The 27,312-nt window shown below is 37.0% G+C and overlaps 1 protein-coding gene across 3 annotated transcripts in view; it reads right to left on the bottom strand.

Annotated features, from left to right (window-relative positions):
* Positions 1–781: 781 nt before the first annotated feature.
* Positions 782–27,312, bottom strand: part of ATG5 (autophagy related 5) — an 83,572-nt gene continuing 57,041 nt past the window's right edge. For 2 of the 3 annotated variants that reach the window (XM_009493426.2, XM_075707103.1), the window contains 2 exons: positions 26,758–26,875; positions 782–1,800 (listed from right to left, as the gene is read on the bottom strand). In XM_009493426.2, the coding sequence (XP_009491701.1) occupies positions 1,664–1,800; positions 26,758–26,875 (255 nt within the window). In that variant the 3' untranslated portion in view covers positions 782–1,663. Of the gene's footprint in view, positions 1,801–23,650; positions 23,685–26,757; positions 26,876–27,312 lie in introns of those variants that run through there. The other variant, XM_075707102.1, reaches the window with a different exon arrangement.

Genomic DNA, 27,312 nt, shown 5'->3' with positions numbered 1-27,312 from the left:
TATTTCACTATTACTTTTCCCCTTCCTTTTCCTTAATGTTATTTCCTCATTTTCATTTAAAACATTACCTAATTTGTCTACTGACTTTTTCTGCCCTTAGGGGTTTTTTTAGCCTCAATTCTATCCTCACCCAAGGAGATCCTCCCCCTCTTGCTTCTTAAAGAGGTTTTTGTTTGTTTGATTTTCATTTTATTCTTCTTCAGATACAGGTAAGTATCCTACCATAAAGGGAGCACGGAAACAGAGCAGAACGGGAACAGCACTGAGAAGTACCAGGACATTTGCAAGCCAAGACTGAGTAGGAACTTCAACAGCTACTATTTTTGAAAGAAAAATGTCATGCTTTCTTTATATTGGATAATATTTGACATATTTGATAATATGTCCACTATAAACATAATCTTGTGCCACGAACAGCCACAAACTGCAGACAAAGCAATATAGCACACAGTTTGATGAATTCGGCATAACACAAAAAAATGGTAGACTCCTAGTAGCAGCTGCAATGGTAACAAACATTTAGGAACTGAAGCAATCCAATAACCTAAAAATACATCTGCTAAACTAAGGAAAAAAATCTGTGCAATGAGATTAGAAGCTTCCAAATTTCAGACTGACTGCTCAGGGACCACAGTAGAAAACTAAACTCAGATGTAAGGAAGCACTAGCTTGGAAAAGCCTCAGCTTTCCAAAATTCACAATTTTTAAAAAGCAATACATCTGTTCATCATTCTACGATTTAACTGTTTTCTAGTCTATGGGAATAAACAGCAGGATACAATCGTTTGCAACATCTGTTTACTTTTTTTTAAAAAAAAACTTTTTAAACTAAATTAAGAAAATATTCTTACAGAAAAAAAAATTTAGATGAGCACAAAGAAATGCCATGACAAATCCTGAGACAAATTATCCTACATCATTGCTAGTCTATGAAAACTGGTTTGAATAATAAACATACTGGAGTATTCATGACAGCATACAAATCAGCAGTATTTGTAAATTATTAAGTTGTGCATGTTTTTAAATGACAAAACATGCTCACGGGTTTACTTTAAAATCTCTCACTGCTTGTTATCAAAGTTAAAAGATCATTTGCATACCAATACACATACTGTAAACATGAACTTCTCATTAAGGAAAGAGGGGTTTACAGTAATTTGATCTTTTACAAAAAGCTATTGGTAACTGAATCTCTCAGTGTCTAACTTTCTAGAAAATTAAACCAATGTTTCCACTCTCAAAGTTGAAACACTACCGCTTTAGGAAACAGCCCTGTTTATTTGTTAATCAGAAATACAATCAAGTGGCATATTTCCATTTGCTCTTCGGCTGACAGTTTCAGCTTCATTATATTTTACAAGAAAACAGCAGACTTGCAGAGGTCCTGTAAATTCTTTCATATCGCAACTGATTTAATTACAGCGGTGAAGAAAAGCAGCGGTGATGCAAAATAAGATCAGCCCTATTGCCCTTATCTGATGATAGGATCTCTCTTCCTGTTTGGCTTGCAGCAGTGAGGACTTCTTGTTTTGTTTCGTTTTTTTGTTGGTGTTTTTTTTTTTTTCTGGTCAGGCTGCCTCTGGCAAGACTGACAGAAGCAAGAAGTTGACATGCCCTTATAATTCCAGCTTGAGACTGATCCGCGTACCAATATGGCTGAGTTTCAATCAGTAGGTCGGGGAATGATACTAATGTGGAGAAAATTATCTGGATAGCTCATATGTTCGCTTAGCCACTGTATGGGTGTTTCCAGCATTGGCTCAATTCCATGAATCATCACTTGAGTCTTCTGCTCTCCATCTAATTCAAAGAAAAAGAGAAACCACTAGTATACCATTCAAAGTTCACAGAAAGATTAAACATTTACTTATACTTAATTTAATTGGTGTTATAGAGTTTAACATTTAACAGAACGAAAAGCAGGAAATATTGGTATGGAGAAAGCTGAGATTTCTATCATCTCAAACAGAAACTTTTAGTTAAAATTAATTCCAAGAAAAAAACTGCGTTAAAAATGAAACTTAATGAAAGTGCCACTCTTCTTTGTTAGTTGCAAGGTTTTTTTTCCTACAGCTATCACAGCTTGGTGTCAACACAGTTAAGGCATATCCATCTTGCCTGGCTATAAGCCATATGAATTTTACACAGATCATGCTTAAGATGTTGAGCATCCTAAAACATACTAATAAAGTTGTATTCTTAATACCTGATCTCCTAAAAGAGCTGGACTGCATGTAATATGTCACACATATAATACATGCAATAGTCCTGAAGTAATTTTGTTTTGCTAAGAATAATTTGCTTAAGTCTCTAGCAATATTTCAGTTACTCAGAAGGCTGAGTTGGCACCAGCTTTTTCTCACTTAGCTTCATCTCTTGGAAAAGCTAAGTTAGCAAACAATTCCCAGTATGACAAGAATATTTTCTAAGAATATTTCAATTCTCTTTATTTATACTTGTCCCGGAGGATGCAAGTACTTTGATCCTTTCATTCAAATGATGGGAACCAGCTAAAGCAACTGACATAACTGTCATGAAATGAACTAAAACAAACAAAAAATGAAAATTTATTTCAGAGTCTTGAGATGAGAAGAGCATCTGAAATATGCTCCAAATAATGGGTAGGGGAAAAAAAAGTAGGCAGTGACCTTTTACTGGTTTTATACCATACTCTGGCATTCTCACATGGACCCACCACAGTGAAATCCACATTCAGTGCTCAAAAATATCACTGCCTTCTCTAATTGGCATTTTACCCCCCCCAACTGTCTGTATTACAGAACAAACCACTGTGCTGCCCAAGAGTTGCATGGAAGAGAGCAGAAGCTAGAAAGTACCATTACTGGCTCTTTCATTCAGCTCCCCCAATTATAGTATAATTCCTGTTTTATAACATAGATAAAATTTTATTTATTTGATAATCAAAATGATTTGATAGCTGCCCGAAGAAGTTTGTATTATAACCAGGTATCTATGCCAGCACAGGCTAAATTAGACTAGGACGAATCATCCTTGAATATGCTGTTGACTTTATGCTAGTAATAATTCTTCCTGCAGAAGCAGACAGTTATGTTTGCCTAAAATAAAGCATTATATTAGTTACATGTTACCTACATATGCTATCATATTGGGTACAAATTCTTGATTAAACATATAAAGCTTGATTCTCTAAATGGCATAGTATACATATTACCACACTAAATTAAGCATAAACAATTGCTGGTTTCTGGTTTTATTGCAGATAGGTCAGAAGAATGTAGCATGTAATTTAAAAAATAAACTTCTGGTATTGCCAACCAAAGCAGGTATGTATTGGGCTGAAACATTACCAGTCAGATTGTCAAGAGCATTAACTCCAAAAGAAGAGATCTCAGAAACCAAGTTTTTTACACTGAGAAATTAGGGAACATCTAAATATTTTTAATATTAAAAGTAACTCCCAATTATATGTATTTAACACTTTCAAATTAAAATCTACCTACTGTATTCCATAAACTGGCCACAGAGTTGGTGATATTTATTTACATTTCATAATACTATTTAATTTTCAGAAACAACTAATTTGCATACACAGACAGATGGCAGAATGCTGTTTCAGCATTAGTACTGTGCTTGCTACCTATGCTGACTCTTCTTCGCAAAAACTTGCACAAAAAAATAGATTAAAAGCTCTAGAACCTCAGTATCATTTTCTTGTCATTGGAGGAAAGGGTTATAAATGATAAACACTTTTTTTGGCTCTTCTTTTACTGTGTGACAGAACATTTTTGGATGTCTGTGCGTGTGCGTACTAACTTGATGCATCTTGCTTAAAAATGAAATGCAGTTAATCCACATGTTCCCATTCCCTGCTCCCTACCCAACTTTGTCCTTTTCTCATACAAATCTTTTATTCCGTTCCTCAGCAAACTGAGAAAGTCTCAGAGGTCAATGAAGAATTTACAGTTTAATAAAAGTCTAAATCTCTGCGTTAGCATTGTTTGTGCTTTAGTATTATCTCTGACAAAGCATCACTGCTCCTTAATTCCTTTTCCCCTTGAGGCTTGACTAAAGAGATCTTATCTACTCATTCTGTATTTACTGTAGCCTTCTTTCACAAAATCCATTGTTTTTACTTTAGCATTCTTCCCTCCTTTTGCTACTAGGGACCATAAACTCTCACTTAAGTCACATTTACTCCAAGTTTCTTCAACTTTCACGTTTTCAGTAACTTCCCCATTTTGAATCACATACAGAGTCTCTTCTCCTATAGATGGCTCCTCTGCTTTACATAGCAAAAAGTTGTCAACAGCAAATATACTAAAAAATCACTGGAAAATATTCTTGTTTTCTCAACAGCTAATTCGTATCCACCATTACCACTGTGATCTGGGTTCTGGATGATCTGCTAGTTATCATGAAAGCTGCATCCACCTGGTTTGTAGATATAACAGATTTACATAATATTTTTCCTTCCATTATTGTTCATAGTCTTAAGAGTTGTAGCTTATTTTGTATGCATCTTGACACACCAAGTGCTGTCCTCTTCTTCCCCACCCCATATTCTATGATAACAAAACCTCTTTTTAGACTGACCAAATGCCTCTGTAAAAAAGCATACAAGTTGCTAAACACAACATATATTTAAATGAGTGGTGTAAGATTTAAATGACTCAATTACAAAGATTAATGCCATTTTATGTCATTGGACCAGGCCTATAAAAATTCGGGCAAATAACTCTGCTCATCTGTAGTGCACAGGGTCTAGACCTGATAGTATCATTACTGTCAGTACCCATTTTGCAATATTCAGTAGTGTAGTAAAAATCCCCCAATTTCCTCAAAACCAAGAAGTTAAAATTTTCCAGTCACCTCACTGACTTTTTTTTTTTCCCCCTTTTAAAATCATGATAGAACTGAGTTACATGTTAGGTATCATATGACCTAAAGATGGTTTCTTTCACTTTGTTGCAAACTAATCTCAGAAAGATGATGAAGTGGAAATATCAGAAAAATAAAAGCATAGCAATACTTGGTTTGTAGGAAGTTTCTATAATGTGTGTACATAGTAACTATTTACTTAAAATGATAATATTTTTATATTACTGAAGTGATGCACAAATAAATACTGTTTTGGCATTTACCAAAAAAAGCCTCAAAACCAATTAAGTCATCTCCTGTCAGTGGGGTTGTCCCAGGATTAAATGATTTTTCTTTGCTTTCCTTGTGGAAATCCATGAATATAGACGGCACTATAGCCCCTGAAAGTCACTAGTGGCAAGTGATAAGCACAGATTATAAAGCTTTTTGGTAAAATTTAACAATATTCCATCTCCAGAAGGCAGATAACTATGCTTAGATGTTCTATACCAAGACATTTTTGAGACATTTCAGATCACTTAACTGAGATACTAACTCAAAGGCTGCAACACTTAAAGCAGGTACCTGACCCAGGCTAATAAATCATACCATGTAAAGTCCGAAGAGTTTTCCAACTCTGTACAGAAAATGAAGAGAAACAGGAAGCTCTGAAGTGAAGGGTTTAAGAAGAGTTCTGCTTCTCTACCATCTATAAGGTCCCTTAGAGTTCCTGATCAGGAAAGCACCTTGATCCAGCCAAAGAAAGTATTGGCAAAGGACTCTTTTGCAGATAGGTACCTGCTGGAAGGAAGCAAGAGCTAGTGGCTGTTGCATCTCAGAGTCCTTGAGGCAGTGGCTCAAAGCCCTCCTCAACCTGAGGCAACTTGCATCTGCTCTCCCTTGTTTAAGGAGAATACCCTAACTACTACAATATTTGCTGTTGCTAATCCCAAGCTTCCTTTAAAAACCCTCAATGTTGAAGAATCAGTGAGAGACAGAGAAAGAACAAAGAGAAAATAAAATCCGTAGTCTTCAGAGAAGGTAGGAAGATGTGCAATGTCATGGTATCACATGGTAAGTTTTCGTATTTCCTTTGCAAGCAAAACTTATATAGCTAAAGTAAACCACTCTATATTAGGAAACAAAATAATTTAATTAGCTTATTCAGCATCAATTTAGATTGTTACACATACCCCTGATACAACCTAAATGCATTTTTCTACTGAATTACCTTTTTATTTAGAAAGGAAGAATTAAAGATGGAGGGAAAAGATTGGTTTTGAGATAGATTCAAGCGCCTAAGAGCAGAATAGTGAGAAGGCACTACTTCTGGCAAAGGTACATATTTCAGCCATTTTTCACTCAGATTAGCACCACAATGCTCACCAATGCTGCAGCTACATACTCCCTTTCACCTACAGAAGATCAGCTTCTCTAGCCAGACTACATCTGTGATGCACTAAAAATTCTTTATTGGGATGAAGTATCTGCTTTCTGATTTGTGGCCTCTAGCAATCACCTGGCAGGGCAATTTAGCTGGCTTAAATTCTTTCACTGATAGACAATACAAGATGTTCAGGATTTAGCAAAAATGTCCCCGAGTACTTCAGTTAGAATCCTCCATATGCAAGTCCTCTGCGTAGCAAGTCCCAGAACCTGCCTGTAGTCATCAAAATGGACAATGCAAAACCCACAGCTTCTTACTCAGGGCAGCACCACTTACAAAACTGGCTTTAACACCCTAAAAAGGGAAACAGAACCATGTGCTCCAAACTAGGAGCAGACAATGCACTTCTTAGATGTTACAAGGCCACAGGACTATCTTGGACAAGGATACTAAAAAGTGTAAGGAGTAAATACAACCAAGGAAAGCATCATGCAGCAGCAGCCTTATGAATAATGTAACAGAACTAGCTTCCAGCTTTTTCAGCTGTGAAGTGGGCCATAAACATTTGCTTACTTATCTTCAGAATCTATCATATGTTCTGGATTAGATGATACTAAAGGTATTCCTGACATTAGGTTATACCACACTGTAGGAAAACTCATCTTGGGTCAGCATTAGACGAACAGAGTTCTCCTTTTGTGGCTGTGGAGTGACTGCTTTCCTTTCCACATCTCCTGCTCCTCAGATTAGCAGGCAGAACAGGCCTTTAGGTGGATGTACCTTGAAGCAGCCAGGGCACTCCCTGACAGCGTGTGCTCAGCAGCTGGCACCTCAGACATCTCTGAATCTGAAGAGACACACCAACATCTTCACCGGGAAGATTTTCATCTACCTCTTTAGGATCTCTCAGGACATTACTTAAGGATACATAGCTTCCAGTAATGTGCTTCATGTGTAGATACAACCACTAAGTTTGTTACTGACAGATATTGCTGACTTAATTTTTAAAGCCTAAAGCCAAAGCTGGGTGGGGCTAAGTCCCTGGCAAGCAAAGGTGAAAATTTCCTTCTTGAAAGCTAGACTTCTGCTCTAGCACAGAGGATCGCATATGAAACTAAGTGCAATTATTTACAAAAGACTACACTATATTAGCAAGCAAATTCAAAGACTGCATTCTAACCTGTAACCACAGGTGGTAAGAAAGAACTGGACAGTGGTTGAAGTTATCCTTCCCCTCTCTAGGCACCTCAGGTTGGATATTCTAGGACATACAGAGAAGAGACAGCCCCAGACAAGCCTCATAGTCTAAAGAAGTACTCCTCTGGTGACTTCTGCACCAGTAGTACAATACAAACAAACAAGCACTTGATGAATGTACTTCACTTTTTGCACTTTTTAGTAGGTAACATCTCTAAAAAGACCACCAAACCTCAATATTGTCAGCAATGGTTCAATTTGATACGGGGATCTTTCAACTGCTAGCACTGAAACTGACAAATAGCACCTAGCTCTTCAACAACAACCTGTCCAAAACTGAAAACAGCTCCAATGTCTGATATTAAAATTGACAATGACTGAATACCATTTACAACAAAACAAGCTTCACAATTATTTTCATTGCATGTGCCACAAAAATCACATTTGCTCATGAAACATCCATAAACTTCAAAAAAATTAAGCTAAGGGGTATTTATGAACATTTTCACATCACTTTTGGAGTATTTACTTTAGCTAGATACCATATCTTTTTTAATTTATGGCAAAATATTTCTTTGCTCAGTGAGCAAGCTTAGCTTTAGAATGAATTCAACCCATCCATAAATCCAATATTCACACTTTGCTTTTCTTAAGTATCTTTTTTAATTAAAAAAAAGTATTAGAAGATAAAACATTATTTCAAGCTTTTCCATCCATAAACTCAAATCTAACTGGAACAGTTCTGCAATCAGTTTCTGGCATGTGTATATGTATGAGTGACCAAAGTACAGAAATATGGCGAGAAGTTCAGATTCCACAGTAATAATGACCTCAACATAAAGGTCTCAAATAGAAAAACAAAACTGTATTTTCAATAAATATTACCTACTCAGCTGAGTACTAACAGGTGCTCAATATCTACACAATTTTATGGGAAGTGCATACAAAAAAAGTTGAGCTTGGTCAAATCTCTTGGCCACGTGATCGCTTGCTCTTTGAATGAACTCAGCACAAGTACTTCTGACTGAACACTTAAGTTCTCTTTACTGATATAAAGTATTTTATAATTAAGAAATTATAGCTTCAAAGTCTAAGGTTACTACACATTCCACAGAGCAGGGTTTTTTTTTAGTTAAAATTTTTTAAATAGGAATAAAACCTTAGTACGAGTTTTCAGAAGCTTCACATTAGCCTATTTCAGCCATCATATCCAGGGCTTTCCTTACTTTTCTGTGAATTCCACCCTATTGCAAAAAGGGCCCTGCTTGTCACAGTAGTAGGCTCCATTGCTAGGCATGACTCATTTTCCATAGCAATCTTAATGTACTTTTTGCCTCACTTTAATTGCACATAAACTACCAAAACCCTTATTCTTTCCTCTCTCCTAATTTGGCATAGTTATCAGTTTAAACAGAAACACAGATGATATATTGGATCAGAATCAGCAAGATACGCTGTTCAGTATCCTCTGACCACGAGCAAGAACACACAAAAAATTCTGCAAAGCCAGCTCTAAAATAGCCTAGCCACAACAAAAGGTTCCTCCGATCTCAAACATTTAGAGGCCAATGTATGACACGAAAGCACAGGATTGACTTTTCCTTCTGGCCTACACATCCCACCAGCCCTGGGGAAAGCCACTGATGCCGATTTCAGATGAAGAACTCACACACAGAAATACATGGTCAATGCATCATTCAGAACAAGTCTTTTTCCTCAAAATGATTCTGTACCTGGAATAAACATTGTTCCAAACACAAGATGTAGTTGGAGAATGAGAACTTCAGTTCCTGGATATAATCCAACTGCCCAGCATGAATATAAACAACCAACCAGGTAGATCTGGTTAACTGGCAGCAACAAGAGAATCTCCCTCATTTTAACCATTGGTAGTAACATGAGTTCAATTGCTCAAACTGAACGTCACAGTTTTCCTAAATATATGTTCTCAGCTCTGGATATTCCTGATATCTACACAGATATCCCAGAGAGCTTTTAACTATGGCAAGTTCCTGGCCTCAAAGACAGCTAATGGTAAATAAAATCCACAACTTTGTATTTTGTTTAAAAACAAACAAACAACTTTTAAAAGGAATGTTAATTTTTACTGGGTTTACTGAACAACTCCTTATAGATAACAGAACAAGAGTGCTTAACCTATCTTTTCTAACTCATTATTTTGATTTTTTTATTCTCCAAAATAAACAGTTCAAAACATCAGTGTCTCCATCCTGAAGTGTTTTGTCATTCATATTAAGTGTCTCAATTTCATCCTTACTGCGCCTTGATGTCATCTTACCAGAGCCCATAAGAACTACCGCTTCTTAGTTCAAAATGCTATGATAGAACTAGACCTGTATCAACCTCAGCGAACTCTGTTCGTGCAGAGTACTTGACTACAAAAGCCTAACTCCAGGCAAGATCTCAAGTATTCCTTCATTGCAACACTGTCACGAAGTCCATATTCACTGATTTAGCTTTAATTACTGCTGTATTTCTTTACATGGTTTTGACACAGGCCAGTTGGCTGATCTCTACATGATCTTCTTGTGGCATAAACATCTCCTACTTGAGTTTAGACATTTGTGACTTAAAGGAGAGGGGGGGAAAAAAGTTTCTTTGTCACAATTCTTAGTCTGATTAGATTCCCTGGATTATATTCCAGCACAGTCCTGGCTTTCTCTATCCCCAAAATGAAAGTAGATGCATGTGCAACATTATGACCTACATGAGGTATCATTAAAAACTGAGATCAAACCAAATACTTGGCATCATCCCTATCCATCATTTTCTTGTCCATGCAATTTTTCCTCTTGTTATTTCCTGTCATTTTTCTACCTCAAGTCTATCCTCAGGTTAGATAGCCACATTTCTGAAACGTAACAGACAATGTGGGTTAAACTCATGACCACAAGCAAAAGTTATTTACACTTTGGAACAGCTTATGAGAACTTGGGTTACACTTCTAATCTCATAGCAGCCAGAAAGTATGTAAACAAACTAGAAAACACTTTTCTATTCTACTATTCCATAGTTTTTTTTCCTTCTGTAAAAGAGTTCATGCAGCTCAATGGAAAAGCAGGTAGAGGAAATGAAAGCTTTACTTAACTAAACTTTGTTGTGATTGGGTGTTGGTTTTGGTGGGGTTTTTTTATATAATTTTTATTCATGTATATTTAATAGAAGCTTTTTAATGGGGTGGTTGTAATAATCCCCAAACTAATTTATGACAGAACCCTGAGATACTTTTCTTAAACATCTAACATTTTAGTAGTTAAAAGGTTTTAGAAGACCTTACAAAGACCAAGCCTGAGATGCTTCCTATCAAACATCTAGCTTCAGGCAGAAAAAAGAAGAAATTTTATAAGATGAAACTCCCAGGACATATTCTTATACCCCTTCTTCCTTAGCATCAGTGCCTTAGCCTCAGCTTTGCACAACAATAAACCTATGCTAGTTTATAAAAGACTGGGGTTAGCAATTGACGCTTATAAAACAATTTTCTGCAATACCTTTAAGTTTGGCTACGCACATGGGAACAAAGTGGCAAAGTTCAATGCAGATCATGCTGCTGTTCCATGAAACAAGCAAGCACACAATACATTTCTATATACGAGGAACAGGCAAGGCGTGCATTAAAAGATAAGCACTTGAATGCATGACAAATTGAGCCCAACTCATCCATGATGTTTTCCATTGTTGAGGGAGAGCTAAATCGCTTTTAGGAGTTGTGTAGCTTTTTTTAAATGGCAGGCATCTTGACTTACAATAAGTTAACTCTTTCATGCACCATGCCCTTAATTGGATTTGAGGTTTCCCTTCCCTCTAAACTGTGTACAACTGACCCTCAGAAGTTAAGGCTATCTCTGTATACAGCTAGGGAGCTAAATGTGATCAATATGGTTCTTGAAAAAATGAAACATTTGATAAAGATTTTTCTCTATAAAAATTGGTATAAAACAGATCAATTTGCTGTAAAAGACCTCTTGTGGCTAATAGTTTGTAAGAACTTTTATAATGTCATTGTTTTCAAAATAGTGTTATGCCAAACAATTAAATAGCAAAGTCTCTATACAATCATATTATATATTCCTTATGCATATGCACATTCATACACTTTTAAAGGTTTTTAATGGCATTCTTGAACTTTCAACCTCTATTTTACTTCATTTTCAAGTTACTATAATTCACATCATGCCTGCAAATATTCTTCGATTCTAATGGCCGTCCATCTTTTATAATGAACTTTTCAGCTAATCAAAAGACAAACTATTCCTACCAAGGCAAAGCAAAAAAGGATTACTGTTGCTGCAAAAGCATTGTCAATACAGAAAAGACCAGCATGTTTACTTGTTTTCATCAAGCCATAATACTAATTGTTAGTTTACCTGCCCAGTTTAATAAATCAAATTCAAAAGTGGACATTCGGACATAATTACAGTTTTAAAACATTTGCCTGAAAAGTGATAAGCAATATATAGAGATCAAAGGCTTAATGGTTGCTATTTCATGATTTGTACCTTCCTCTCTTTAACTGGAGAAAAATAAACTGGTTTTGCTTTTTTTAAAGGCTACTTCCAGCAATTTTATTATGATATTTAACAAAGTAAACAACTTCACAAGCAAACTATACATGAAAATGGAGATGAGCTATTAGCTTAACCCCAAAGTATGGACAGTTTTGTTCCATGTCTAACAAATTCTTCAACCTCTGCTAAGCTGATCAGTAAAAACTTGGCTAATTGAATCCATCGATGTGAAAAACCACAGGCTCAAGTCTGTACTGCATACATCAAGCTGAAGGATTTCTGCTTCAGCCATGGCGGTAATAGTCAGTGGGGTCAGGTCAAAGAGGGTTAAAGTGAGTCAGGATATAGCCAGAGGAATACATCAAACACTGATTTTAAAAGGGCAATTAATCTTAGACAGAAATGCTTCCTGGGGAATGAGATCTCAATCTTAAGAGCACACTACATGATGTAGCAGTAAAAATGTACATATACAAGCTTAGAGCGCTTTCATCCTGTGATCACAAACAGAAGGGGAGTGCTGTTTATCAGAGAAATACAAACCCTTGCTAAAATACTTACATTAGCTTCTTCCGGGCCCATACTCATTGAAAAATAAATTCTTTAATGAGCAGGCAATAGAGTTTGCACACATGAAATATCTTTTTCTGTACATGTACTGTAAGTTCTTTTGAACAGCTGGTAGATTGAAGTATTTAGAGATCTCTACCACAGTAAAAATTGAATAATTTAAAAATTCAGGAAAGAGTGGATAAAGGAGTAACAGAATACCTGAAGGGATCTTTACACTGAACAGTAACTTAAAAAAACCCCAAACCAACCAAAAACCACACACACAAAAAACTACCACCCCCCCGCCCAAAACAGCTACCTGTTCAGAGTTAAGATTGGAAGTGACTTTTCATTGTACGTTCATTTTAATTTTTCCACTCCAAAATATCAGGAGTTAGCTTATCATACAGATATGATTATCATATAATCTTTATTTTTAAAGAGAGTTTGACTAGTAACTTAAGTATTTATTTTAGAGTTCAGAAAGTATTTTTCCACTTCACAGCAGGAAAGTAGATCCATAAAACTTAAAACACATAGATACAGCATTTGCAAACAGAATTTACTAAGTTAGTATCATTAATTAGTTGGCAATATTGCTAGGAATCACTAGCTATGTGGACAAAGCGCTGCAGGTACATACCTCTGAACTGAGTTACAGCTAATTCTGCTGCATTAGTTTGCAATTTTAAAGAGAGCTGGCTTTGCAACCATCCTTCCATCTGAAGATACTGATCCCCAACATCACAAGTGGCAGAATGGCATCTATTTGTGTATCTGGTCCATACATCTGGCTTCTTTGCTTAAATTGCCAGTGAGTAACAGTTTGCATTAAGATACTGGACTTAGTGAAGCTTCCTAAAGCGTAGACACCACTGCATTTTGCCATTGTAAGTGTGGTGCTGATACCATCAGGAAAGAGGGCAAGGAGCACAAGAGGCATTCAAATCTTCAATGACTAGAGCACTTCTGTGCACAAGCCAAGCCACTGCGTAAGATTTTGGCTTTGATGTAAAGAAAAGTTTTATCTCTGTTTTCTTACAAATATTCTCCAAATCCCTACAGGTGCCAAAGAAGACAGAAAGTACAATTTATTCACTGAATGTGAAGTTACCAAAATCTCTGATTTAAGCGAGGTATTCAGGAAGGGGACAACTACTATTAACAAGTGCTGCTGAATCCTTAGAGAAAAGTAGGACACAGTAAATAGTGTTTATCAGTGGATTGCTCTGCTTTACATTATTCATAAGGCGACTACTTTTCTCCTAATTATTTCTGTAGGTCCTTTAGTTTTGCAGGTTCTTTTCTTTTTAACCTTGTAAGACATTTATCTCCTGGGAAAATCAGGTTATACCTATATGCATCAAAGCAGAATAGAACAAGACTGCAAGAGAGAAGCAAGGAAGATGGGAATGATTTTACTCAGCCCCCCCCTAAAGATACAGTATATATACCTAATTTAAAGGTATAGATGTAGCTCATAAAATGGACCAGAACCCACTCTCTGGACCTCAGGGCAAGTGCCAGAGAACAGTTCATGCCTGTTCAGCTAAATTATCTCCCCCTCCATATTGCTTAGTGAGAACAGTCCCCAGACTGTTAATCCATGAACACTAAAATTTTCTGGGAGAGTATTAATTGGCCTAGACCAAAGTTATGCCAGAGAACTGCTAATAGTCATGCAGCACAAACACCACATGTTCTAGCCCTCTTCATTTACTAGTATAAATAAAACCACTGACACCACAATGTCTGAATCTGGTTGCGCACTGCAGTGTCCTGGTTGAGAACTTCATGTTGCAAGTCTTCACAGAGGTTTACTTATGTCTCCTGAAAGCTTTGGTAGACCCACTAAAGTCTCCAGTTACACTTGCACCAGTTACAGCACTAAAGGCAGCAGTGATTATACAGCATATGAACATTAACAGGATGATGACTCCTACTGAAGAAAAGAATTTTGGAGCATTCTCACATTTTCTATGAAACTAACCGTAAAAAATACCCTGTATGTCTATATACTTTGTGTACTTTAGCTGTTGCTGACATGCTTGTTTCTGTGAGCAAGGACAGATAAGAAACTAGAAGAAAGATTTGTTTTGGTTTTTTTCTGTGACGTTTTTGATGGCTCAGTCATACTGAGTGACCTCTGTGATCTCCTTGGGGTGAGACAGACTGATTTAGGATCAGGATTCAAAAAAATCCAATTCTTAACTCTGCTACTGACCTCAGCGTGAGCAGGTGCAAGCCACATCACCCCTCTGTGCCTCTAATTTCTCCTTCCTTTCTGTGTCTCTTCACTCATCTTTTGTCTAAGGGATAAATTCTGTGGGAACACACTGCAGTGTCCATACAGTGCATAAAGAACCTGAGGTCTCCTCCTAAAACACAAAAAAATATTCCTTTTAAAACTGAAAATCCACCACAACCAAAACATTTTTTTTGTCAAGATGCTTTGATTTCAGCAGTTTTCCTAGAACTCATATGCATGGCAGATTACCAACAGAAAACTTGCCCAATTTCTAGTAATTTTCCACAATCTTTTCCTGACTGCCTAGATTTTCAGATCCATAGGATTCCATCAGGGATTTGGGGGTAGGAGACTGATGCTCCCATGAAGTGCAGCTCTACTGCAGCCCATGAAGCAGACTGCTCTAGGATGGAATATCCCACCTCTCTTCCACAGAGAATTTTAGAAGTGCTGGCTTGTGATTTCCAAACAGAGTAAGCTAAATTTTGAAAAAGTTATTTTGCTCTGTGGAGGATTTTACTTTCTCCATTTCATACTACTACTGTTAATAATAGTCTTAAAACTTTGTTGTGCCTGAATAAAGTTATTTGCCTTCTGACAAATTTAAAGAGAATAGTCTGGAGTCTGATACTAATAAAACTTATTGGGTGGCCAACAGAACAAATTTAGCTTAAGCTGAACAAATTTCCAAAGGCTTCTCTGAGAAACAGGATTATTTCCCTATTTGCTGTACCTCTTCCTACATTCTACTCTTTTGAAAATGCAATGCGTGTGCATGCCCAAAGCCACTTTAAGTCAAAAAGAAAAAACACATTACTTATGTGATATTAGGAAAGTTGCTGGACAGAAGAGGAAAGACTAGACTAGAATATTTCAGTTGGAAGGGACCTACAATGATCATGTAGTCCAACTGCCTGACCAATTCAGGGCTGACCAAAAGTTAAAGCTTGTTGTTAAGGGCGTTGTCCAAATACCTGTTAAACACTGACAGGCACTGGGCATCAACCACCTCTCTAGGAAGCCTGTTCCAGTGTTTGACCACCTTCTCGGTGAAGAAGCGCTTCCTAATGTCCAGTCTAAACCTCCCCTGGTGCAGCTTTGAGCCATTCCCACGTGTCCTATCACTGGATACCCGGGAGAAGGGCACCTCCCTCTCCACTTCCCCTCCTCAGGAAGCTGTAGAGAGCAACGAGGTCGCCCCTCAGCCTCCTTTTCTCCAAACTAGACAAGCCCAAAGTACTTAGCCGCTCCTCATAAGTCATTCCTTCCAGCCCTGTCACCAGTGTTCTTGCCCTCCTTTGGATGCATTCAGCTACCTTAACATCATTCTTCAATTGTGGGGCCCAGAACTGCACACAATAACTCAAGGTGAGGCCACACCAGCGCTGAAAACAGTGGGACAATCACCTCCTTTGACCAGCTGGTTATACTGTGTCTGATGCACCCCAGATGCGGTTTGCCCTCTTGGCTGCCGGGGCACACTGCTGACTCATATTGAGCCTGCTCTCAAGCAGCACCCCCAGATCCCTTTCTGCAGGGCTGCTCTCCAGTCACTCCTCTCCCAATTTATACTTGTGCCCAGCATTACTCCATCCTGTGCAGAGTCCGGCATTTGGACTTGTTAAGTTTCATCCCATTTGCCACTAGGAAAGGGGCAGAGGGCTCACAAGCTACCACATGGATAATCCTTGTATAGTTGATTGAGGTAAAATTGGAGCAATCCTTAAAACCAAGTTATGCTTGCTGTTTCCTGAGAAATTCTATGCAGAAAGATCACAACCAGCCCCAGATCCCCACAATGTTTTTTCTTTTGTGAGCAAGCAAGCCAGAATATTCTGCATACACAGAAGCCCTCTCTGATTATGCAAAGAGCTTGTTTAGAAATGAAGATGGCCAACGAGAAGTCATATAAACAGCATAGCTGCCACACTATTAACTCTCAGATTATTCACACCTTTCTATGTAGTCACGACAAATTAATTCTATACTAATTAATTATGTAGTCATAGTCATGACTATTAATTCTGTAATCTCAAGCCAACCTCTGGACTTCTACCCCTTTTGATCAAAAGGAACTACTAAATCAAAAGGCACACGATTTTAACACAGAAAATAATCTTTCCACTTCCACTCGGGGGAAAAAAAAAAAAGCAACTGGGGCAGGTAGGGGTGTGTGTGTAAAAAAAAAAAAGTAAAATCAAAAAGTTGGAAGTCAGACAGATGAAAGGCAGATGCAGAAGGATAATCCAAGCAGATGGGCTGGTTAGGAAAAGATAACAGGCACAAATAATGACTCACACCAGAAAGGAGACATACATGATGACCTCCTCTAACACAGAGAGCACCACTGAGTCAAGGACACAAGGAGGGTGGAATAGCTTAAGTAGTGGTCTGAAGTTCAGTTCTGACCTGCAAGATGACTCTTACAGTAGAGGAGACAGTGGACTGGAATTCGTATCTCTGGTGAGCTTTTAATATGCCTGCACACTAAGACCTCTAACCCTTCACAATACTATCATATCTATGTGGGATGAAAGTGTGGCTAATAAGCTGCCTAAAACTGACCAGGACTAGTTATATTTCTAAATTTAGGTGGCCTGGAAAAGTATTTCAACACTGTACCTCCACAGCACTGAAAAGCAGAGACCAGCCTGCAGGGAGCACAAGCAGCCAGACTTACTAGCTAGGCATGGGGAGGGAAAGCTTCCTAAGTTTGCTCGTCACTGGAGCGGCAAGGACTGGGATGGTGCTGTGCTGCTCCTCTCCCTGCTGTGCAGCTCCCATGGTAAACCCCAGGTCCAGCTAATTCTGACCTCAGACAGAGCAAGCCCAGTTATATTTCATGTGAATCCAAAGACATTCATACCGCATACATTTACCTCCTCCTATTGCACTATTTGTCACTCGCATCACAATTAGGAGCCTATGTGGCAAATCTAATCTAAATTCAATTTTCTGTTTGACTAATTTACTGGAAGTCAATGCTTAGAAAACTGAGGGAGAACAAAAACAATTAATACGGAGTCTCTCATACAATATACATTAAAAAAAGCTGAGAGTTAATTGAAAACAGTTGATCCCTAATTTTACAAAATCATTCAGTACAGTAAGTCTTAAGAGAAAAATCCTGGAAGTCTTTTTGATCCTTGTTTTATTTCTGAAAGAACTAATGACACTGCTGTAGAAAGAGGTCAGTTCACACAGCTTTTCTGAATGAACAACAATGCTGTGAAAACTGGGATTGATTGATAGCCTACTGTTTGCGTCATTATGTCCAAATGTTTACCATTTGAGTCTTCAAGGAAGCATGAGACAAAAATCAAAACAAGTTTTATGAAGACTTCAACAACACTGGCAAATTAAAATTGTATCCAGAATTGTTTAGACATGATAGGAGTGGAACAAAACCGTTTCCTTCTGCATTATACAATTTTTATCTTTGCCTTATGCACAATGTCTTAAATTTCTAGTGTGGAAGAGGAAAGAAGTCTTTTCCTCCCCCAGAACAACTCTGTTTTCTATCATTTTAACCCTTTGCCTCTTCAAAGCATTCTGTTGAACTCAACACTGTTTCCTCTTGCAGTTGTTGCTCTCTAGTTATGCAAGATCATACTGTGTTCATCCCTTTCTCCTAATAAGATGAGTCACCACTTCTAAATGAACTGGTTACAGTATTAGGATATTACAGGAACCTCATAAATATCTACTAAACAATTTTTTTTTTTTAATTTGCTGTGAATTATTCATGTGGGTTTTTTCAAATTTGATAGTTCTGAACTTCAGAGTTTGATATCAGTAGTTCTGGAAACAAAGGCCCCTTAATTGGCAACAGAACGCCTATCATCAGATGCATAAAACCATGGGGAAATGCAGCATGACCTCTCTAGCAGCAACAGATAGATAACACTTAATTTTATTTATCTGTCATAAACAACATTGTTGCTGTATGCAGGTAGCCTAATCTACCTAATCTCAGTAAGGCAGAGGTTATTAGACAGTAGGGAAAAATAGCCATGGCGCTATCTCCTTCAGGCACAGGTAATTAATTTTGTTATTCAGCAGTTTTGGGAAGAACACCCGTAAGTAATGTGTTCTACCATGTCAGCTATGTGACCTTATGCTATATTTGCAGACAACAACATGGTCTTAACATCTTCTCTTCCTTACCTGCACAGAAACTATAACTATGCAGTCCTAAAAGACCACAGGCAATATCAAGCTTCATCTTAGCCTGTTCCTACATAATACACTAAATCTTCTCATAAATAGTAATAACTCTCAAGCTATTTAAAAGACCACCTAATTTTCTGGAACTGGAACTACTGCTGACAATTCCACTTTACCACACAAGAACAGTCCAATTAAAGGATCAACTTTTGTCTGTGCAAGTGGCATCCACAAGCACAGGAAAAAAGATCAGACAATGAGTTTACAAGCTGTAGCATGAATAATCAGAATAATCTGATTCTAACCCTGGAGTCCTCATGAATGCATGTTTCATATTAAAATAAAAGAGACATCTGTCATGAGCTTAGATTCAAAACTACATGATGCACAGTCTATGTTAAGTAAAACTACGACTTTGGACTGTTGGCTGGAAAGGATCATTGTACAATTTCAGGAGTGTAAAATGGTAAACAAAAAGGGGGACACTGGACAATTTTATTCTCGACTTCCCTGGTTAACCAGGACATTAGTAGTCTTGGAGGACATCTGAAAATCAAGAGATCTAAACTAGGAACTGGAAGGATGTTGATAGAGAGACACAGTCCCTAGGTGTCTAAATATTTTAGATTTTCATATCTGATAGTACAAAAAATTGCTGGAAAACTCAAGGAAACTGAAGTAGAAGTATAGATAATGGAACAAAAGGATGGAAAGCAAGAAGAAAGAACTAAAGCAGAAGTGACAATGACTAACTACTTCCGTGAAGATCTAGATCTATTTCTATTAGGTAATCAGCTAAGGTTTGAAAAACTACAAAAATGGTTATACAAATTATGGTGAGCTTAGTCAAAGAAGTAGAAGAGCCAATTTTAAAGGATGCAAAAGCAGATATTAAAAAAGTAACAAAGGACAGCAAGAATTATGTACAGAGTAAGAGGTATTGAATGAACATGATGCAGGAAAAAGAAAGGAAACCGCTGTAGAGCCACTGACATGAAAGAAAATAAGTTGAAGAAACAACTGAAAAATAAGTGCCACTCTTCCATGATGCTGGGATCAAGATCAGAAATAATTAAACATTGCCCAAAACCTAAATGACCAGCTTGTCTCAGTTTTCATAGTTTTTAGTATGAACAACTAGGGAGAAACAAACCTACAAACAAAACCAAGCACCCCTCCCCCCCAACAGGGTATGATCACAACTGAGAACTAAACAGTTTAATATGCTCAAATTGCAGAACTTGCAAAGTTTTACTTTAAAAAACTGAAAACTGAAATGAAATTGCACATCATCTAGTAAGGATTCCCAATAACTCTAGGAGGTCGTGAATCGTAATCCATGAATAGCATGCTAAGTATTTTCTATACAACCATGGAACTCCCAAGTTTGGTTTCAGTGATATGCAGCCTTTAGATGAATTTAAGTAAACAATAATTATGGAAATATAGTAAATAATAAAAAAATGTACTAATACACAGCTTAGGTTTACCCATAGTAAGATTTCGGACTGAGGTGTCTGTCTTTCATTTATCAACTGCTGTGTAACTGATAAATTACAATTTATTATTGCAATAACTAAAAACCAAATAGTAACATGCCTTAAAGAGACATTACAGTAGGCTGCAATACAGAGAAAGTGTAGATTAGTTTGTGTATGAGAATATTAATTTTAATATTTATTAAACATGACAAGTAGAACTTCACTGCTTCCCAAACTTCATGTCAACACAGGAGGACCAGAACAAAGAAAAAAAAATTGAAACAAATCAAATACATCAATATTAAATGCAAGGTGATGCATTTTCTGTGGTGACTTGGTCTTACTATTTCTGTTGCCACATAACCACAACTGCTACCTGTGAAGCAGCCAGAAAGGCACCAAGGAAAGAGAAAAACTACTGGGCTAATTAGAAAATATCAAATTTAACACATTTGCTGTCTAAATACTCATTCAGACAGAAAATTAGAGAGGGTTATATTAGACCAGTTCTATCCTAGTCTTCTGAAAGAAGGTACTGTACAGTACTGCAGTAGGGAGTACTGTAAGGTGAAAAAAGAGCATCTTCTCTGAAGGTTGTCTCAACATTGTATTATTCTTAAAGATGTTTGCTACTAATAAAGGTAGCCATTCTCCTTGTTGTTCTAGAGGAACAGGGTATCCTTTACAGTCAAGATAATTAATGTAATTGCCAAAAGTTTTAAGAACTACACTGGCTTCTTAGTGCTTGTTCTAATTCAAAGTACTGCTTTTCTTCACACCTTCTGATCATTACTGGTAATGTACAAATTGCTTGATATGTGTTTTGACAAATGGGTTCCAAACTGCTATACTCTCTGCAACAACTCCACTGTGGTGATTAAGGACAAAAAAAGATCAAGCCAAAACTCCTTGCAGTCTGAAGAGTTAAAGGATAGACTCTAAGTAGAAGTCACTCTTTTTGAAGGACAGACTCTAAGTAGAAGTCACTCTTTTTAAAGGATAGACTCCAAGTAGAAGTCACTCTTTCCTTTGGTCTAACAATGCCCATGACAAAAAGCCTTTAACTTTTATCCATCAGTTCTCCTCTGATGAACAGTTTAAGGAGATAAAACTATTCAGCCAGAAAGGTGAGCAGAGTACAGCATTCATTAAGCAGGATAATATATACGTAATTGAATAAAGGACCAGTTTGAGGAGAGACAGGGGAGTATGGGTTGGGATACTAACTGCTCAAGTTTTTATTTTTTAGAGCACTTCAACAAACAATAAAAGCCTTGAATAAATAGTTTCGTAAGCCAATTTAAATAAAATGCAGTATCTAAACAGTTACCCACAGTCTGTAACAGTCCAAAGTAATATTGAGACAATATTTTACAAAGGCCATGTTCACTATCAGTGTTTTAATGTCACTATTCAACCTGTTCTACTTCTGACAATGTTCTTTACATCATGTTTTCAACAGTTGGTAATCAACATATATATTCAATCCACATATATAAAAATAATTTTTTTCATTGAAATACTTTTTCTCAGCACAGTTAAAAGAGAGACTTAATTATATCCATGTTTCCTAAAGCAAAGGCATATAGACACTGTGGGTGGTTCTTGAAACCCTTCCCTCCCTCTTCTTGTGGTGGTCCCTAAGTATCTGGCAGCAGGAACAGCTCACATATATGGCTACAAATGCTGAGTCTGAAAATCATATATTCTCTGTGTTCCCACGGCACAAAGCTCAGTTACGGATGTCACCATAGACAAGCAATCACCACAAATACCATGAAGCTTCCAGTTGAATGAAAAGTCAATGGAAAAGAGAAAACCATAGAGGAAAAAGGAAAAAAAAAAAGTTCAACAGATGGAGAAAAACAGAAAGAAAGAGAAGCTCATATTGATTGTGTTGCACTGACAAAAAGACACAGCTAATGTCACCAATGCATTAATTCATGAAAGAGTGGGGAAAATTACTTTTTGAAAACAAGAATGAAAAAGGTTGAAAACAACTTGCTTCGCCAATATCTATTATGTCTTTAAGCATATCTTTGATGAGAAGCTACTTTTTTTTTTCCTTTGTTCTGAAAAATTAAATAGATCTAAACTTCGATAACACTGAATAAAATCTGAAAATCCAGATGTGGAAAAGAGTTTGCTATAATTTTCTAGTATACCTTTGATAATGTATTCTATTTTGTTACAACATTACTTTAATGCCTTGACCACAGTAAGTATAAATTGTGGATCAAGTCAAAACATGTAAGTTTACAAGAACAAAAATTAGAAAATACCAAAAAAGGTCCAAGGAGTACAATTTCTAATATGAAATTCAAACAGTCTTGACCACAAGCTGTTTTTCCTTCAGAAACTGTTTCATCAAGATTTTCCTGTGGAAAGAGACTGTATTATCATTTCCTAGATCACGTACTGAAGTTAAAGCAACATTATGGCCAGAAGTATCCATTTTTTGGCCGGTGAGAGAGAAGAAGAGTAATGAGGAGCCTAGAACTTGACTTCAGAGTGCCTGGTGTTTGCACACTTAAAGCCGCAGAGCTCTCACCGATTCCAAGTACGAGCAAGCAAGCTGTTCAGCAGAACACTCACATTGATCACTGGAATTTTCTGGTGCTCCTGTCTATAAAATGGGTGGTTTTGTAACACTCAGCTTGCCTAGTATCACATATGAATGAACTCCCTAGGGGAGAAAGAACTGAATTCAATTCCCAAAGGCAGTATTCAGCTGCCTAAATTACAATACTTCCTGAAGCACATTAATTCCCTGTCCATGACTTCAACAACCAGGACAATGATTTTTCACTGCACAGCCCTGACACTAAAACATGCTCAGCCTGTGCAGGAAAACAAGTCTTACAGAAAACAAAGGGAGATGAGAGGTGGAGAGTGATTATAAGCTGTATAATGATCACTGTGCATGTGTATGGAAATTAAGATTGTGCGGGCAGTCTACAAATCTGATACCTCCTAAATTTCAAGTATTCAACTTCAAATGGATACAACTACTTTAGAAGAAAACCATCTATGCATAGTTTCCCAGGTTTCCAGAAAATGCTTGCAAGTTAAGTTCTCATATGCCCATAAAATGGATAGAAACACTCAGCTCTACAATCTCCTCTGCATTTTGAACTGATGGAACATCTATTGACAGAGAAAGCTTGTTAAACTCTCAGTGAACCAGCAACAGAGAGAAGATGAGTTGACGGAATGGGTTTCACGGAGACTTCAGCAGCACAGATGTGCTGAGGTTCTGTAGTCTCAGGAGTCTAGTCCACTTGCTGGAAAAGGAAGAAGTATGTCCTTGTAATGGCTGCTAACATTTCTATAGGCAAAACTCAAAAGTGGCACTATGCAGTCTGGTAGGTTAGTGGGATTGTTTTTTAATAGTTCAAAGCTGTATTAGAGCATAAACATTTCATATGGTACACATTATATTTGAATAGTGAATGAGATGAGTGGATTAAGCCAAGCAAGAGAATAATCAAAGTTCACTTATTGGCTAAGTTGAATCATCAGTGAACAGTATGATGAACTGAAGCAGTCAAGCCTAAACCAGTACTGCCCTTCACACCTTTTAAGTGCGCTGACCTTACCTGAGCATGTTCCTCAGCAGTAAGAATCCCTGCTATCATGGGCATCCATCTTTTCAGGTAATCTTCCAATAAGTCTGATCCTTTCTCTATCACCCCTCCATTTTGTCCTAGTTCTGCTTCTTCCTGATCTATCTCCTAGGTCTTTTTTCTTTCTGTGTTGCCATGCTTAATTTTCTACTTTGTATTCCTGTCTGGGGTACAGTCTACTTGTACAGCAAACCCTGAACAAGTTTTCCCCAGTCCCTTATCTGACTATCTCCAGCTCCACTTGACCACCTATCCACCTGCATCTTCTCATTCTGCCAGTGCAGACTGCCCTTCTTTTCAACTTTTGATTCAATTTGTTTCTCCAAACGGGTCTCCAGACCATCGGAATCACTTCGCCAGCCCGACTTCCACTCCCATTCTTTCACAGATGCCTTGCACAATCTCAGTGTATGATCCACGTGCAATATGCTTCTTTTTGTCCCTCATCCTTTTATCATCTCCTATCCTACTTTGTCCAGGTGTTCACCGTTATTATGTCAGTTTTTGGCTTTTGCCCCAAACTCTTTCATCCTGCCACATTGTTTATAGTCGGTCTCCCCATCACATTTAATGACTCCCAGATCTGTCATTTTCTTCCAAATTACTTGTTCAGTCAGTCTGCCTCCCCCCCTCCACTGGCTCTATGTATCAGTCTACCCCCATATTTCGTCAAGAGTTCACATTATTTTCTGCATTTAGCTCAGACAGCTTTCCTTCTGTTACCTACCAGAAGAGGAGGAGAACACTCGCAATGTAAGAGGAACAACTGAACAACGCAACAATACAAAGCTGCATTACAGGAGAAATTCTGCTGAATCCCAGATAGCTCACACCCACATGAGTGATCAAATTTATTAAACTCTAAGTTTGCAAGTTGCTCAGTAGAATCTTAAGGATTCTTAGGCCAAATTTAAGCAGATTTATACAGGAACAGACAAGTATATTGCAATACAAGGACACCCTTCTGTCAAATTTCAAATCGCTCCTCCTAAGTGTAAGGAAAGTACCTATTTTAGTTTCTTTTCTTCCAAGTAATCACCATTTTTTGTCCCCACTGAGTAAACAGTATAGGGGTTTTTTTTAGCCTTTAACAAAAATGAAGGAAGCAATTAGCATAGCACATTTCTATTCTGCTATTAAAGGTTGACGCCTTTGTTGACATCTGAAAAGAGGCCTACTAACGGGAAGCATCAAGTCACTGGTACTCAGATAAAATGACATTACATTCACACTTTTAATAAAGGCAGTAACTAGCACATTCCCTATCTGCAGGTTTAGCAAGTCCACATAAAAATTGTCATCCACTATATCCTGGAATAACTTTTGCATAAATGCTTTTTGAGATTCTTTAATTTGTGGTCTTGACTGCCTTCCAAGTCAAAATACATCCTCCTTCTTATTTTTTTTTAAATTCACTTTGTACCTTTTCACTAGTGTCTGTAGGATCCTCACACTTGAGTACTTAAAAATGGTTAAACTTGATTGTGCTAACATTCAAGTATGTATTCGTATCTTGCTTTATCTTTTGGACAGTTAGTTGAAAGCATTAGCTAAAATTATGCTCTAAAATTTACAGTAGCTTTAGGAAAAATGGACACATGGCTAGCAAAATTCCATATTTTTCTTACCTTTTGTTATTTTTGGAAATTGTTTCCATGTCTTAAAAAGTATTAAATGGGGGTAAAAAAAATACTTTGATATTTCAGTCGATTTCTAAGATCACCATACTTAAAGAAATCCACAACAACTATTTGATTTTGAGTTACATAACTTCTGGGTACAACAACATCTTATAGATTTTTACATGATTTCAAATTCAGTGCTTTACTGTCAAAAGGTGCTGATACTATACCAGTAAATTCTGGGCCAAGATATTCTCTAGAATATCAGACATTTCTCAAAACAAATTGTGATTTATTGACTAAAAAAGTTACCCATTTACAGGTCTGATAAGACAACAGCAAGAACAAGATGAAACGCATTTCACATTAAATAATTTTGATCTTAATTTGTAGAGTACATAACTTTTACATTTATCCCACCTCAAAAGTATATCAGAGTTCTGATAGTTGTAATCTTTGAGGCTAAAATAACATCCAGAAATGCTTATTTTTCTGAATAAGTGCTGATCAACAAATGCTATTGAATGAAATGCTATAATGCTACATGAACTAATTGGTATCTTGTCACACAATACTACTTAGCAACCATACATAAACTATTACACACTTATAACAATCTCTTTTCTTTTCTGGTATATTTTTAAAGGTTGGGCTTCAACAGGGAAAAAGGTGTTCTGAAAACATCTTCAATTTCTGTCAGTTTTGGAGTTTTACATATGAAAAGTTTATGCAATATAAAATTAAAGGTAACTTAAAATAAAACTTCTGTTGACGTTGCTTTAAGAATGCTTTTTAAAAATGCAGAAAATAACATGTGAATGGTTTTATTAAGAACAGCGCGATGGCAAAGGAGCACACGAATTTTAAAATAAAACTTCCAGAGGTTAATTTTTCAGGAGTGCATAAGGACTCAATCTTGCCCTCTCCAAACACTGCAGGTGATGTATAACGGGCACACTAAAGGGCCAGGAAGAAGTGAAATCTGAAACTCTGATTTCAGTACCAAAGTCTCTGTAAACGTCTCCAAAATCCCCACATTAAAAAAAAACCCAAACAATAAATCAACAGAAAAAAATTATCTTATTGGACAAAAGTTATTTCTACAGTACCTTCAGGGGTGATAGCACTAGGACACACATCTTTTAGCAGATCTCCCAAAGTATGCAACTGTCCTCCTGAAGCAACTGGTCGAAACAGCTTCTGTATAAAAGGTCTCTCTGTTGTTGCCTGTTTTAATAATAAAATAAGCAAAACCAACAATTTAAGAACCATGCAAATATGTAGTATTACTATTTGAGACAGGCAGAATATAGGACAGAACAAGAGGTTGCAGCAGAAGAAACATCTGGCATTTCCATTTCTTTTTTTTTTCCCTTGCATTCCATTCATATCATGAAATGCAGGGGAGTTTTTGTTTGTTAACAACTGAAAGTTGACACTCCAGAAAACTATAAAGATTATTTATAAACAGTGTCATGGATATAAAAGCATTAAACTTTTTTTTTTTAATTTAAAAAAACCCTTCTGTTATGGGAATAGGATCTGCTCGAACAAAACATTTCAATATATTCTTAATTTAAGTAAAACAAGCAGTGAGCACAAACTTAGGTGCTCAACATACACCTATATATTTTACCAAGTCAAAGCAATATTGTAATAAATAT

This window comes from Pelecanus crispus, chromosome 3 (assembly GCF_030463565.1).
Source record: "Pelecanus crispus isolate bPelCri1 chromosome 3, bPelCri1.pri, whole genome shotgun sequence".
NCBI lineage: Eukaryota > Metazoa > Chordata > Aves > Pelecaniformes > Pelecanidae > Pelecanus > Pelecanus crispus.
Note: the sequence above shows the minus strand (reverse complement) of the source record. Positions and strands in the feature narration are given on the sequence as shown.